Below are 17,030 nucleotides of genomic sequence, written 5' to 3'. Positions count from 1 at the left end.
ATTTGCAGAAAAGAAGATACAGAGAGTTCCTTATCCCTGTCACCCAGTTTCTCTAATGTTAACATCTGACATTACCATGGCTCATTTGTCAAAACTTAAGAAACCAACCCTAGTAGTCACTCTTTTCTAACTTCCATGCTTTATTCAGATTTCATCAGTTTTTACACTAATGTCCTTTTTCTGTTCCAGGATCCCATCCAGGATACATTACATTTAGTTGTCATATCTCCTTAGTCAGCTTTGGTAACAATTTCTTAGTCTTTCCCTGTTGTTCATGAGCTTGACTGTTTAGAGTATATTCTGGTGGACTGGTCAAGTATGTGTAAAATGTCTCTCAATTTGGGTTTCTGTTCTGTTATGCTCCATAATTTTTTCTTGAATTTTATCTAAGCAAAATTTTACCAAAATGCCTTCTTTAAATTGCCTTGGTTTTACTATAGAATGGTCTGTTAAAAATAGGTTTCAAGAAGAATCACAGAGAATTAAATGGATTTTGATAATTAAATTACCCCATAATTTTCATATAATTCCTTGCTGTGGAAAGTCTAAATACCTCACAGATACTATTTCCCCAGATCTCAATGAATCCCTATTAAATAAATACCAACTGATAGATCATGTTTGCTAATCTTTAATAGAAGAACCACAATGAAATCGGCAGTGTGCCAAATTAAATGGATTTAAGCTGTATGATTGTGGAATGAATTCATGTTGTTGATAGTAATACATCACTTGATTATTCATCTGCATAATGGTTTTACTTTTAAAAAAGGATTTATACTTTAATACACATTCAACAAAGAATTCGATAATTCCAGTAAAATTTCGCAAAGCACATTATAAGTAAAATTGATTTATCTTGAAAAATGAATTATTTAATTGATGATGCAGTTAAAAACCACAGGAAGTAAAGCAAAAACTCAGGGACCTCACCTTCACCTCTCTTTCTCTCACACACACTCATCACACATACATACATACATACATCACACACACACATAAAGACAGTGGAAACTTGATTAAAAGTGCTTAAGTAAAAGACCATGAAAATCATGCATAAAAACAAAAAAGAGGATGATCATTCTATTGTTGGAACACTACAGAATTGAATTGAAAAAATGTTTAAAACTTATTCAATTAAATGGCTACTCATCTGGGAACAGTTTAATTACAAGAAATAAAGTAGATTTCTTTCTTGAATAAAGAGATTAAAGAGAAATACAGTGTGATAGAATCAGGAACCATCAAGAAAAACTCTTTTGTTCCTTCCTCACTTTCGTAAGTGTAGTTCAGAATTAGTTCTGTGTATTTAAAGAAATTCCCAACTTCTTTCTACAGCTATAACTTCCAGGAAAACCATCTGCAGTCAGAGTACTGATGAGTTCTGAAAGTAAAAGTCCCATTAGCTCCTCTCACATCAATCATACTATCCCATTCACCTTTCACAGTAGATTGGTTAAAAACAAATTTCTGCAATACTCTTGAAATGCAGGACACAAGGAGAGAAAATAATGTACACAAAGCTAAGGAGCCTTGCCAGTATTTTCCAGTGAATCCTTTATAGATCTGTCACTGCTGTCCAAACCTGAGGCAGAGGCCCTGAAAGAGTAGTATAAGTGGCAGAACCTCCTATATTTTTATAATTCAGGCATTTCAAAATTTAGAAATTAATTCCGGTACTTTCCAGTTGTACACTTAATATCATTTTAACAAAATATTTCCTGTCAAGGTACCATTATCTTCTTGTTATTAGGAGAATAATAAATTTATAGATTCATACAGATTTTTATGCTAAAAGACTTACAATTAGTATTTTTTCAAAAGCATCTTTCATTTTTAGGCTTGAATTAAATCTGATATTTTAAGGAACATTTTACACAAAATGTGACAGAAAACAATGCAGAAACGATATTTCAGCCTCTACTCTGTGCTCTAAAAGTTCTTTGAACTTACCTCACGGAATTTTTTTCATTGTTTTATATCAGATTAAACCATATGAAATTACAGACATTCATCATTTTGATCTACAAAAATGGCAATTTTATATGGTTTAACTTCTTAGCTGCACATATATTTATTTGCTCCCCAACTGTAAGCAACTTGAACGTACAAGGCTATACATTATTTGCCTTTCTATCTCAAGAACACGGCATGCAGGACTGACAAATAATAGACATACAGTAAATGTTTGCTATATTCAAACGAATGAATAAGTAAGTGAACTGTCCTCAGAATTCAATACATTTAAAATACATTGGTAAAGAAGGCTTCCCTGGTGGCACAGTGGTTGAGAGTCTGCCTGCTGATGCAAGGGACATGGGTTCGTTCCCTGGCCCGGGAAAAGCTCACATGCCGCGGAGCAGCTGGGCCCGTGAGCCATGGCCGTTCAGCCTGCGCATCTGGAGCCTGCGCTCCGCAAAGGGAGAGGCCACAACAGTGAGAGGCCCGCGTACCGAAATAAATAAATAGGTAAAGAAAGGGATGTTCTTTTATTTTCCTGGGATGTAGCCCTCAGAAGGACAAATATCCCATTCAAAAGAAAGCTGAGGATTGTATTATTTTGTTTTGCTTGTATTTTAAAGTTATGTTTACACAGTGTCAAATATTTAAATGACTCGCTATGTATTTTACTCTCATGTATAAATTTTGGTGTGTAGATACAGTTTAAAAGTGAAACATAATTACAGCTATAGAATTTCTATTCTTTTTACATCATACAAATAAAATCTATTCCAGTGCTGCCCGATGTGATGGCATAACAAATATGTGAATCCCTGAGTTTAAATATTTATAATTTGTGAGAAATTATATTATTTTCAAAGGATAAATGAATGAAACTTTCCTCTCATTAGAGCTAAGGAAAATAGGATACAGTCATCTGTGGGAAAAATGCAATACACAGTGGTTTTGGTCTAAGAAACTGGAAATTTCTTAATTTTTTCCCACTTTTACACTTGTAAAGTTATCCTTATTGTCACATGCTTTTAAACAATGACACTCCTATATATTGTACAACACAGGAATATAGCCAATATTTTATAATAAGTGTAAATGAACTATAATCTTTAAAATTTGTGAACCACTATGTTGTATACCTGAAATTTATATAATATTGTTCATCAACTATACCTCAATAAAAAAATGATATTCCTTGCATTATTTGTTACCTATTCACCTGCATGGCTTTCCGTCTAAACAAAACCTACTTCTCCATAGCTGATAATAAGGCTTGCTTGTGAGGTAAAGAGCCCAGCCTGGTACTCATTCCTGCAGTGCTAGGCCCAAAGAGAGCCCCAAAGGTGCCTGGTTAGGGAATTGTGGCACTGGAGAGATAACACAGGAACTTTCTATTTAGGGGCATTGGAACATTCTAGGAACCATTTCTGGAGCTTGTAATGTGTACATCGAACATGTTACATAGCCTCACATTTTATGTAATCCTCAAAACAACACTGCAAGATAAATCTTGTCATCTCTACACTGCAAGATAATTATTGTCATCTCTATCTTACAGATAAGCAAGCTGGTTCAGAGAATTTTGTTTGCCCGTATCACTCAGCTAGGATGCAGATCTCACTCTCTACAAAGCCCACTGTCCTTCCAGCACACTGTGCTGCCACTGTGACAGCCTTCCATCACTCCAACAAATACTTACTGGTACTTAGCCTATGCCTGGCATTGTACTAGACAGTGTGCCTCGGTTTCAGGAAACTTAGTGTGGAAGAAACAAAAAATAAACAAATAACTTTCCCATATATAGTGTCCAGTAGTGATAAAGTTAAATGAGTGAAAACCAACTCAGGTTAAAAGAATAGCATGTGAGGGTGGCTGCCCTTCAGGTAGGGTGGTCAAAGGAGGCATTTCTGAAGAGGTGCTATCTGAGCAGAGCCCTGGATGAAGTAAGGGAGTGAGACATGCAGATACTTGAAGGAGCCATGGAACAGCAAGGATGGTGCCACAGGTGGTACCTTGGAAAAGCCCAGATATGGCACCACAGTGCTGGCATTCAGTCACACTGGTTTCTGTTAACTTACTTTCAATCAGATTATGTCCAGCCAAGTCACCTGAAGCTCACCACATTACTGTCTGGGAACTTCTTCCATGTACCATGTTTACCCCTAAGAAAGGCACTTCACATTTCTGGCATTTTGCTAGTTCAGCCATTGTGGACAAGTGTAATCCAGCTTTCCATGGAGTCATTGCCCTTCATAACCTGGATAAGACTCTAGGGTTCTCTTTGAGCTCTGAAGCTGCTTCAAAACAGCCACGTCAGAGATGAGCTTGATCAGACAAAGAACCTTCCATGGAGCAAGCAGTGTAGGAGGGTGCTGCCTTGTACCAGGGCTCTCACCCGTTTACAGCAAGTTTCACATGCCTGCAGAGCCTGAGACAGGGCTCAATTTCACAACAGTGGAACCCGCTCCTGCTTTCTTGCTCAGGGAAGCCCCACACCCTTTGGGGAGAATATAAAGACCATTAAAATATGTCAGTTCTCAAGTTTATGATCTAGTGGAAGAGATGGACAATGTTCCTGCAGTAATAATTGTCATGAGTGGTACATGGTCTAAGGAAGTATGAAAGAACAAGAGATTGCTTTCAATTGGAGACATGAAATCAGGTACTGTGTAAAGTATCCAACAAAGTCGCCAGCACTTAGTAAACACTCAATAAATTTTGGCTGTTATACTATGATCAGGATTGGCTTCACATAGGAAGCAGCATTTGAGACAAGGAAGGATTGGCAGACATATTACAGGATGCCCAGTTAAATATGCATTTGAGATAAACAACAGCAAAACACATTTTTAGTATGAATACGTCTGAATATTGCATGGGACAAACTTACACTAAAATATATTTGCTGTTTATCTGACATTCAAATTTAACTAGGCATCGTTTTTTATTTGCTAAATCTGGCAATTCTTAGACAAGAAAATTTGATATGGAGATGAAGATCAGGGAAAATAAATTAGAATGTCCAAAGGTACAGAAACTGGAAAGAAATAATAATTGTTATTGGAGAACATAAAGTGCCATGAAAATACGATTTCTTTCCAGTTTCTGTACCTTTGGATATGTGGCAATCTGAGAGCTTTACAGGATTAACTCATTTATTCTTCATAAAAACATGTGTGATAGGTTATTTCTATCCCCATTTTAAAAATGAGGAATCTGGGGTATAAAGAGGTAAAGTAATTTGTCCAAAAGCAGAGCTGGGAAATGATGTAGCTGGAAGTATGAACCTAGGATGTTTGGCTCCAGCGTCTGCTTGTTTTAACCATTCTGGATAGAGGAAGCTTATCGAAGGCCTTCAGGATCAGCTCATCACCACAGTCAGTCAAAAGTCAGATCAACCAACTATAATTCCTGCATAAAATGAAATCTCAGTTGTCAGATCTCTGCCGGTGGGCTACAGCTAGCCTGCCTCCACCACCCTCTATATTCTTTCAAGTACTCGAGTAGAGGTAGGTCCTCCCACGTTCCCCTTTGCATTCCCAAAGTCACCCTGTTCCTGGAATGTGGGATCTTCCACGAACTGGGCTACCTTTGCAACAGCTTATCTGAAGCAAACAAGCTTAGGGAATTGAGCAAGAACTTCTGGGACACCAACTTTACAGAAGGAGCAAGGGATGCAGGGTGCATGTTGACTGTCTCAATGGGACAAAGATAATGATTAATCAGACCTCCTGCAGACTTAAATGGGATGCGAGCTCAACGTGGAGGTAATCCTCCTTTCTTTCAGCTGGAGTGCTCCTCTTGAGCCAGCCCCACCCACAGCAGAGATGGTTTCTGTGAGGGTCCTCTTCCTGGTCCTGAGTGTGATGGGCACAGTTCAGGTATGGCCTTCTTTATTTCCTTTTCTCTTTCTCTCTGGTGTTTATTTCACAAAAAGCTTGCAGGTCTGAGTCAGCCATGTGTCTGCCCTCACACACTGTTAGCTTTATAAGCTGTAGCCAGTGGAGGCAAGTCCCTAGATGGGCTTGACCCCTCAAGAATACAGGGTAATATCACCCTCAGAGAGAGACTTAGTGGGACCAAAGTGTATAAATTCACAGGGGAATCTTCGACACCTATAGCTTGGTCTTACACTGGATTTTTTCAAAGAGCAGAAATTTTTGCCATCTTTGTTGCTGTTAAGCCTTGGGATTTCTAGTAAGCAGAACAGAACATTCTTAAAAGAATTTTTAACCTAGTTATTATTTTATTGCTCTTTGTCCATAATAAGCAGAACAGTGGTTTAATGTAGCTTTTCTGAAAGGTTGTTTTTGTGTTTCTTTAAGACAAATAAAAAGCAAATTAGTTATCTTTGAAAACATATTACATAGCAAAATTGGAAGAGATTAACTGATAGGCAATATGTTTTTTGGAAGCAATTGTATTCTTTTAAGATAATTACAAATATTGCAATAATTCCTAAAGTTTGACTCCAGAGACCTATGCAAAAGAAGAGAAACTTCATTCAACAAGATTTTTCAACTTCTATCTTTTAAAAACATGGTAAATATGTTCCAAAATCTCAGTTACTTCTAGACTGTGAATTATTCCATTTTATTTCTTTTCCTTTATTGCTCATAAACCCTAATACCAGAGCAGAAGAAACTAAAGAGTGTTTCTAACATAATTTTCTCCCTTATACAAATAATAAATAAACATTTTTATGGGAAACAAGACTAATATCATTTGTTAAAGTTATACTTTGCATAATGCATGTTTCATTTATTTCTCCCTTATTGGTATAAATATTTAATTTTTGCCTGTTTTTATTTTTGTGCCATTTTCTTCCAATGTATGTTTGAATTCATGATTTTATTTCTTAGATGAAAAGATTGTACTTGTTCATTTAAATAACTTGTTCTTGATTGCTTGAGTTAATATTACTATTATTGGGGTATTTTTTTTAATGAGACAGAAAATGTTAACTAATTATAAGAATAAACTACTGAGATTGATAGTCATAAAAATCCTTGTAACTTGGTGGTACAAAATAAAAATAGCTAAAACCTAAAACCAACATTGATTTTTTAGGATATAACATCTTGTTGGAAGAATATCTATATATCCTATTTCACTTGACCACAACAGAAATTTTTTAAAAAAATCTGTATTTCTAATTATAAGGTGTTCCAAAAAAAGTATCAGTCATGGACCATTTTTTTTTGCTCTCAGTGTACTTTTTTTCATTTCAAATAAAAAGAAATTATTATGTGAGTAACCCAAAAAGCATTTCTGAGTCTGAATTGGCTACATTTGTGTCCTTGTATATACTTGCTCAAATTATAGACCCATAAGGTCACTGTGGTAGATACTTGAAGGAGAGACAGACCTGAAGCTAAGGTGGTGTAGGCTTTTTCCTACTAAAACAGGAGTTAGAGAAAGAACTCTGAGTTTTTCCATTATTTTTCTTTTTTTAAAAATTTATTTCCATTATTTTTCTATCTCCAGACATGAATGAAAATGTAAAGGTAATTTTTAACTAAGCTTGTTGATTCAAATAATTTTCCTTTTATAATGGATCCTTTAAAACTCCTAACATTTATTAACTGCTTGTTTAGTGTAGAACACAGCTGAGATTTGTACACTCATCTCCTTTAATGTCACAACTCCACGAAATAGGCATTAGGATTTTCATTCCAAAGATAAGAAACCTGAAACTTGCAGAGCCCCTTGGATCCCTTGCTTGGGATTTACAAGCATGCCAGCATCTCCTCATTTGCTCAAAGACGTCTCTTGTGTGTTTATGAATCCTTAAAGGCGGCAGATCCCAGTGAAGGTGAATTTATCGCTGAAGGAGGAGGTGTGCGTGGCCCAAGGCTTGTGGAAAAAGGGCAGTCTGCCTGCAAAGAGTCGGACTGGCCTTTCTGCTCTGATGAAGACTGGGTGAGCCGTGAGCACAGGGAGAGTGGATCCGGACGGTCCTTTGGCAGTGCACACAGGCTGACACTTTAGGTCACAGAAAACTTGTCCAGTGGGAAATAATCTAATAGCTCCTTACATATCACATTAAAGAAGACAGATAGAAAGGAACCTAGTCCTGAGAGCACTGTTTAAATTACTTCTGAGACTCTGGGTCATGGGCAGGATTAACAGATTGGATTTTAGTTGTACATTCAGGCAAATACTAAGAACCTGAGTATTACGACCTCTGGATTTCATGGGTTCTAATCTATGGTTAAGTGGACCCCCATTCCAGAATTTCTTTAAGATCTCTGACTAGCCCTCTTAAACTACATTTAGGTCAAGAGATGATCTGAAGAGACTGGGGAGGGGAACGGGGGGGGGGGGGCTCATAGAAACCTTCAAATTTATACTGGATTGGAGAGATAGACTCTTTTATTAATTTTATTTTTAAAAATTTTATTGAAGTATAGTTGATTTACAATGTTGTGTTAATTTCTAGTGTATAGCAAAGTGACTCAGTTTTATGTATATATATATATATATATATATATATATATATACATATATATATATATATATTCTTTTTCATATCCTTTTCCATGACGGTTTATCCCAGGATATTGAATACAGTTCCCTGGGCTATACAGTAGGACCTTGCTGTTTATCCATGCTACATATACTAGTTTGCATCTGCTCATCCCAAACTCCCAGTTCTCCCCCCCACCCTCCCTCCCACTTGGCACCCATAAGTCTGTTCCCAAGAGATAGACTCTTAATGTTGTTTTTCCTCTTCATTCCAGAACTACAAATGCCCTTCTGGCTGCAGGATGAAAGGATTGATTGACGAAGTCAATCAAGATTTTACAAACAGAATAAATAAACTAAAAAATTCACTATTTGATTATCAGAAGAACAATAAGGACTCTACCATATTGACCAGGAACATAATAGATATTTTGAGAGGGGATTTTACCAATTCTAAGAGTAAGTATTACAGTTAGCGCTTTGACTTTACAGCACACAACCACAACAACAAAAATCGGAAGTAGATATGAGGTCTCCTTATTACAACTGTGATTTTATTCCAAAGTACTTTATGTAGAAAAATATACCTTTACGATATCCCTGAATTTTAAGGAAGGGGCTTGTTTTTGTTATTTTTATCATGTAAAGGAGGTTAGTTTAGAATTGCTTTAAGGTCACAAAGTAAGTCAGCATTTTGGATTAAAGATTCGAATTTAAGTGTGTTCTTTTTTAAGAGTATACGTGGAAAATAAGATGAGCCCAACCGTTGTGGGGCACAGGCTCCGGACGCACAGGTCTAGTGGCCATGGCTCACGGGCTTAGTTGCTCCGCGGCATGTGGGATCTTCCCGGACCAGGGCACGAACCCGTGTCTCCTGCATCGGCAGGCGGATTCTCAACCACTGCACCACCAGGGAAGCCTGAGCCCAACCTTTTGAGTAGATACTTGTTTCTGTCTAACAAAGGAGGAAACTGAGAGGTCAGGGTACTTGCTCAAAGGCCAAAGGCGCAAAGCTATCATGTGGTGGGTCTGGGAGTGCAACCCACAGACTCCACCGAGCTTATTATGAAGTGTTTTGCTTTGTTTTGTTTTGTTTAATTTAAAATATAGAGCCATGTTGTTTCTTTCTCATAGGCCTAAGACTAAGTCTCATTAGGACTAGGAAACTCTGGACTCACTCTGGGCATGGGCAGTGAGTTTAGTAAGGCCTCAGCTCCTGAAACCTTGCCTTGACTCTTTATATCCTTGGGAGGCACTTGGCTAATTTAAAGTTGATGGTGCAAGAGCACTGGCAAGTGCATGATCCTGTTGACCTAAAAAAAAGCTTAGGAACAATTTCAAATCTATAACTGTGAAGAAAACCTTTTCAGTAAGAAAATCCAAGAATATATTCACGTCCCTTGATTAAGGATATAATGAAATAATTGGAATGTAATCAAACTGATCATTTTATCTCAGTTATGCCTTTACAATTTCATAGAGTTTTTGTCTTCTGCATTTATTTGGATTACTAATAAGGCATCTTAATTGATATCTATGGATGACTGCAGGATATTGTCCAAATAGCAAATGCCTAATAGATTTAAAAATCCCAAATTAAATGTCCAAACGATTATAGAAGTAAAATGGGGAATATCCATAAGCAAATTTCCTTCTTTTGCTGGCTATCACAAGCAAATCACTCGGCAGCTACTTCAGGACCCATATTTGCTATTTCAGACAATGAAAATACATTTAGCCAAGTGTCAGAAGATCTGAGAAGCAGAATTGAGATCCTGAAGCGCAAAGTTATAGAACAAGTACAGCATATCCACCTTCTGCAGAAAAATGTCAGGGATCAGCTGATAGATATGAAACGACTGGAGGTGAGTAATTATGTGGCTCTGACCCCAGATTTCTTTGTTTTTGAATAGCAGGGAAAGGAAGGCAATAGTCATTCATTAAATGCCTACTCTATGTAAAGCAATGTGTTATAGCCATCATCTACCTACAAAGTAAGTATTACTTCCCCCACTCTACAGATGAAGAAAAAACCTCCGTGCTATTAAGTAAAATTTCCAAGGGCACGTAAAATGGTAAATTTCAAAAGCAAATACTCATTCCTTGCATCTTATTCCAGCCCCTGCTTGTCCCTGACATCACTGTGTCTCTGAGTCTTCAGCCTCAGTCTCACAGAGGATCACATCAGCAGTGTCTCCTTTCAGAGGGAATAGCACTTTGCTTTTGATCTATTCTAAGATAAATCCAGATGCCCCTATCGCTTATCCTGGCCAGCCTTAGAATGCCCAACCTCTCTTTCACTGAGGATACTACATAAATGAAGTATTGTTTGGTAGGTCTCCAAGTCAAAGAAATGAAACCAGTTTCCAAAAAAATAAATTAACTACTAAGGACTCAATAGACCTAGTTTATTATAGCTACCTTTTTTCTTTATCTTCCTCTCCCCCTCCAGGTGGACATTGATATTAAGATCCGATCTTGCAAAGGGTCATGCACTAGGGCTTTAGAACGTAAAGTAGATCTGGAGGACTATAAAGATCAGCAGAAGAAACTGGAACAGGTTATTGCCATAGACTTACTTCCCTCTAGTGACAGTCAATATTTACCACTGATAAAAATGAGGCCAGTTCCTCCCCCGATTTCCAGAGAGTTCAAGAGCCAGCTTCAGGAGTTCCCTCCAGAGTGGAAGGCACTGCTGGAAATACAGCAGATGAAAATGGAGTTAGAGAGGCTTGGTGGATATGGGCATGCCAGAGGGGACTCTGCATCTCATGGAACAGGATCAGCAACAGAAAGCCCCAGGAAGCCTGGAACTGGTAGTATTGGAAATGTGAGCCCTGGGATTTATGGACCTGGAAGTGCTGGCACTTGGAACACTGGCCATCCTGATCCTGGAAGTGCTGGCACTTGGAACACTGGCCATCCTGATCCTGGAAGTGCTGGCACTTGGAACACTGGACGCCCTGAGCTCGGAAGTGCTGGCACTTGGAACACTGGCCATCCTGAGCTGGGAAGTGCTGGCACTTGGAACACTGGACACCCTGAGCCCGGAAGTGCTGGCACTTGGAACACTGGACACCCTGAGCCCGGAAGTGCTGGCACTTGGAACACTGGCCATCCTGAGCTGGGAAGTGCTGGCACTTGGAACACTGGACACCCTGAGCCCGGAAGTGCTGGCACTTGGAACACTGGACACCCTGAGCCCGGAAGTGCTGGCACTTGGAACACTGGACACCCTGAGCCCGGAAGTGCTGGCACTTGGAACACTGGCCATCCTGAGCTGGGAAGTTCTGGCACTTGGAGCTCTGGAAGTTCTGTGTCTGCAAGTTTTAGGCCAGATACCTCAGGGCATGGGAACATCAGGCCTTCCAACCCAGACTGGGGCACATTTGAAGAGTTGTCAGGAAATTCAAGTCCAGGGACAAAGAGAGAGCTCCACACAGGTAAACTGGTCACTACTAAAGGAGATAAAGAGCTTCTGATTGGTAGTGAGAAGGTCACGTCTGGTCACGCAACCACCACTCATCATTCATGCTCTAAAATCATCACAAGGACTATTACACATGCCGATGGTCGCACAGAAGTTACCAAAGAAGTGGTAAACTCCGAAGATGGTTCTGACTGTAGTGACACAGATTTAGACTTGCACTTGCCTAGCAGGGGTAACCTAGATGATTTCTTTCATAGGCACAATGATGGTTTTTTCTCCCCTGTGTTAAAAGAGCTTGAGAGTAAGACCCATTCTATGGGCTCAGACTTAGGGGCTATTGGCTCTCACCACCCCGGCCTACATGAGGTCTCTTCAAGTCATGGCAAAGAGTTTACAAGCAGTAGTAGCATGACTATCAACAGAGGAGGCTCCACATTTGAAAGCAAGAGCTATAAAATGGCAGATGAGGCTGGACGTGAAGAGGATCTTGGCTTCAAAGGAGCACATGCCACCAAGAGAGGCCATGCTAAAACTCGCCTTGCCAGAGGTATCCGCACTTCTCCTTTGGGGAAGCCTTCCGTGACCCCCTAGACTAAGTTCATTACTCCTACAATGTGTCTCCCATAGCACCTTTTACTTCTTTCTTAGCCCTCTATCACGCTTTATTGAAATTACAGGTTTTTGCTTTTTTTTTTTTTTTTGCTAGACTGTAAGTTCCATGGGGGCAGGGACTTTGTCTATTGTATTCATCTCTGTATTCCCAAGTGCCTAGCAGTGTGGAGTCAGCACTCAATAAATACATGTTAAATGAATGGATGAATGAATCCCTCTGGAACTCAATTTTAAATTTGTTTAACCAAATTCTTTTACCATTCAAAATGTATGCCATTGGAAATTGTCACTCAACTGATTAATCATATTTTTAGTGTGTGTCTCAGTTGACATTGAGATCAGGTTAAAAACAAGTGATATTAGTATTAAATGATGCTTAGATATCTTTGCTGGTTACTTGCCATTAATCAGTATGTGCAAGTGAAATTCCAAATTCATTGAGAAAAATCCCCCTTGCAATGTGTATATATAAATGCTACTTACTTGCATAAGTTCCATCCCAATGTAAGCACATCCTTTCTCTATAAAGGGAAGGAAGGAAGGAAGGAAGGAAGGAGGGAAGGAAGGAAGGAAGGGAGGGAGGGAAAGAAAGCCAGTATCTGCCTTCATTTAATCTGGGCCATTTAACTTTGTAAAGTTAAATGAGAGTAAGTTCTTCCAACCAGCTTAATTTTTTTTTTTAGACTGTTATGATGCCCTCCAAACACATCCTTCAGGTGCCAAAAGTGGCATTTTCAATATCAAGCTACCGGGATCCAGTAAGATTTTTTCTGTTTATTGTGATCAAGAGACCGGTTTGGGAGGATGGCTTTTGATCCAGCAAAGAATGGATGGCTCACTGAATTTTAACCGGACCTGGCAAGACTACAAGAAAGGTTTCGGCAGCCTAAATGACAAGGGAGAAGGAGAATTCTGGCTAGGCAACGAATACCTCCACTTACTAACCCTGAGAGGCTCCATCCTTCGGGTTGAATTAGAAGACTGGGCTGGGAAAGAGGCTTATGCAGAATATCACTGGAGGGTAGGATCTGAGGCAGAAGGCTATGCCCTGCAGGTCTCCTCCTACGAGGGCACGGCAGGTGATGCTCTGATTGAGGGTTCTGTAGAGGAAGGGACAGAGTACACTTCTCATGCTGGCATGCGTTTCAGCACCTTCGACAGGGATGCAGACAAGTGGGAAGACAACTGTGCCGAAGTCTATGGAGGAGGCTGGTGGTACAACAACTGCCAAGCAGCCAATCTCAATGGCATCTACTACCCCGGGGGCTCCTATGACCCCAGGGACAACAGTCCCTATGAGATTGAGAATGGAGTGGTCTGGGTCCCCTTCAAAGGTGCGGATTATTCCCTCAGGGCTGTTCGCATGAAAATCCGGCCCTTCAGGACACAATAGCCTGAAGGGGTGGCAGTGAGAGCACTCTGTTTCTGTGTTTAGTGAAGAGGAGAAAAAAATAAGGAGGAGATAGGAGTCGAGATTCTTTACAACCTACTAAAAATTCTCGGGTGCTATTTTATTATTCTTTGTACTGTAGCTAAATGTAACTCAGACATATTAGTGCATTAAAAAATAAAATTATATGAAGTTTTAAGCTTTAAAATAGCTCTGTGGGTTTTAAAATTTTTATTAAAATGCACCAAGGGACATTTGGTACATCAGGAAGCGGGTGTGGAGTGGAAGGTCCTCTCTGCAACACTTAAAGGTGGAGTCCTGAGTACGTCTCCATTTCCCACACCACCCAAAGTCATGGGGTCATTGTAAAGTAAAAAAGTAATTTCATCCATTCTGCTTGAGAGGTTTTAAACCAATATCTTAAGTTGTGAATCATTGAACTGAACACTGGCTGGCCTTTGTATAGGAATTTACAAGTTACTAAGTACATTCATCTCTTCTGTTGGCAAGCAAATCCAGCAAGGCAGGAGAAGCATCCTTTCCTAACAGAAATAGAGATCTATCTACTTCTTAAGTCTTCCAATGAAGACCATAATGCACATCGAATTTTTTCCCCAGAGTCTAACCAATTTCTTTTAGAAAAGTACACACAAAAAAAGCATTTAAAATCTTTTAAATATTTACAAGTAGTCCAAAAACATTGAACTTACACATTAATAAAAAATCCCCACAGCATTCATTTGACTTCATTTTTCACCAATCATAAAGTATATCATGTGATGTAATACTTGTTATTAAAGTAAGACATTCTCTTGAAACCATCTCACTAAATATGATCTATGCCATATCCATAAATTCAACATATTTACATTGGTCAATATTTTATTTGGTCTAAAAATAGATCATCTTTGATCTTGGTGAACTTGGCTCCTAGCCCCAATTTTTAACTCACATTTTCTTCTAGTGAGAACCACTTGCCACTTACCCTTGGAAATGTATTAAAATATTCCAAGCATATTGGGATCCCAGTACATTGCCCTCACTTGCACAGTTTCTATCCTAATGTAAATGCATCCTTCCTCCTAGGAAGGAAAGAAGGGGAAGGAGGGAAGGAAAGAAGGAAGGAAGGAAGGAAGAGAGGGAGAAGAAGGAGGAGGGAGGGAGGAGGGGTGAGAAGAAGACTTTTCTTCAAGCCCTTCACCAGGGCTCTTGTCCAGGGGAGCAGAATAAAGGTGAGCAAAAGAGCTTGCACATGAGTCACATATGAAGCCCCAGTATTCTTGCATTTCCTTATGTGCTGTTGAAAATGCTTCATAAAAATAAGTGATGTCCCCCACATCTTTGTATAACTGGATATGAACTTCTTCAAAATTAAAAGGATTTTCATTCATTTCAGACATTAGAGTGCCATAGTATTTCTCGGCCTACCACCTTTACACCCACACATCTGCCTCCACAGAATTGGAGTTGGAAGTAGGAAGTATTTTATTTTCCAGAATATCACACTATTAGGGACAGAATTGGGTCCCAAAATGAAATCAACTTTGATTGTGAAGGGCCATTCATTTCTCATTTATTTTGAAGGCTTTGAGTTTATTAGCAAAGAATAAGCAACCTCTTAATTTAGTAAACAATAGCTAATATTAACAGAATCATGATAATTAGAGATACAGCTTGGTTGTGAGAAAAGACACCAAACATCTCTTTTTCCACTTTAACTTATCTTTAACCTATTGCCCTATTTCCCTAATTCCTGAAATTAAATACTAATTCAGCCTCTCTGACTCTCATTCACATAGAAGCCCATTTTAACTTAGCTTTCACTTGGTTACCACTCTCTTGAAATTGCTCTCTTAAAAGTCAACAGGAACTTTGGAGTTCTAAATTTAAGGTCTTATATTCAAGTCCCTTCTGCTTGATCTTTTTCAAACATCTGCCACCATTGTCTCCATCTACCTCTTCAAGCTGTATTTCTCTCTTGCTTTCTAGTATGCCATGCCCTTCTGTCTCACCTTTCTCAGTCTTTGCAACTGGCAATTCCTTCTCAGATCACTCCTTAAATGTAGGAGTTTCTCACTGCAATAACATTAGTACTCATTTTTATTAGTTGGGATTAGGTTTGACACAAGTGGCTTAAATAAGACGGAAAACTCTACAGGAATATGTTCCCATGGTGTCTTTAGGAAGCCTGCATTGTAATAAATAACTTCCATCCTCAAGTTTACATCACGTCCCAAGCATTCTGTCCTGGGAAATCTGGAAGAGGAGAGACAGAAGAGAAAGGAGTGCCTTGCCTCTTTTAAGAAACTTTTCAGGACATTCCATAGAGCACATCCTCTATGTCCCATGAGTCACACAGGCCAAGCTTCTGGAGAAGTCAAGGCACCTTGCCTGTTCTCTTAGACACAAGATTAAAATTAGGAGGAGATGGAGGATAGAGGTTGAGAGAAGCAATTAGCAGTCCATCTTTTATCACTCTGCAAGTGAGTATATTTTCTCCTTGGATGATTTGACAATCACTACAGATCCAATTACCATCAATAGGCTTTTGATAATCTAAAACTTCAGCCCTGATCTTCAGATCCATATTTTCAACTCATACTGAACACATCTAGTTAGATATTTCTCATTAATCTAAGATTAACTAATTACCTTCCCATCAAAACCTATTGTATCTCTCTATTTCTTATCCTAGTCAGAGGCCTCATTAGCTCTCCTGTTTCCTAATCTAGAAAACTTGGGCTCCTTCTCAGCTTCTACTCTTCCTTTAAATCAATTATTTGTTCTACTCCCAAACCATCTCCTACTCTAAAAATGGCCATTCTTACAACACTTTTATGCTTTTATGTTATCTTGTGTTACTCTTTTTTCATTTGAGCTGTTTAACAGTCTCTTAACCTCTCACTTTACTACCATTCTTTTTTTTTTTTTTTTGCGGTACGCGGGCCTCTCACTGTTGTGGCCTCCCCCGTTGCGGAGCACAGGCTCCGGACGCGCAGGCTCAGCAGCCATGGGTCACGGGCCCAGCCGCTCCGCGGCATGTGGGATCCTCCCAGACCAGGGCACGAACCCGCGTCCTCTGCATCGGCAGGTGGACTCTCAACCATTGCGCCACCAGGGAAGCCCTACTACCATTCTTTATATTTTTATTGAAGTACAGTCAATTTACACAAT

General features: G+C 39.2%; 1 protein-coding gene across 1 annotated transcript; it reads left to right on the top strand.

Annotated features, from left to right (window-relative positions):
- Nucleotides 1–5,587: 5,587 nt before the first annotated feature.
- On the top strand, nucleotides 5,588–14,060 carry FGA (fibrinogen alpha chain). The gene is made up of 6 exons (XM_067036911.1): nucleotides 5,588–5,837; nucleotides 7,753–7,878; nucleotides 8,700–8,883; nucleotides 10,144–10,289; nucleotides 10,877–12,401; nucleotides 13,150–14,060. The coding sequence occupies exons 1-6, from the start codon at nucleotides 5,700–5,702 to the stop codon at nucleotides 13,857–13,859; spliced, it is 2,829 nt and encodes a 942-aa protein (XP_066893012.1). The 5' UTR covers nucleotides 5,588–5,699; the 3' UTR covers nucleotides 13,860–14,060.
- Nucleotides 14,061–17,030: the final 2,970 nt, after the last annotated feature.

Source organism: Kogia breviceps, chromosome 6 (assembly GCF_026419965.1).
Source record: "Kogia breviceps isolate mKogBre1 chromosome 6, mKogBre1 haplotype 1, whole genome shotgun sequence".
Classification (NCBI taxonomy): Eukaryota; Metazoa; Chordata; class Mammalia; order Artiodactyla; family Physeteridae; genus Kogia; species Kogia breviceps.
Note: the sequence above shows the minus strand (reverse complement) of the source record. Positions and strands in the feature narration are given on the sequence as shown.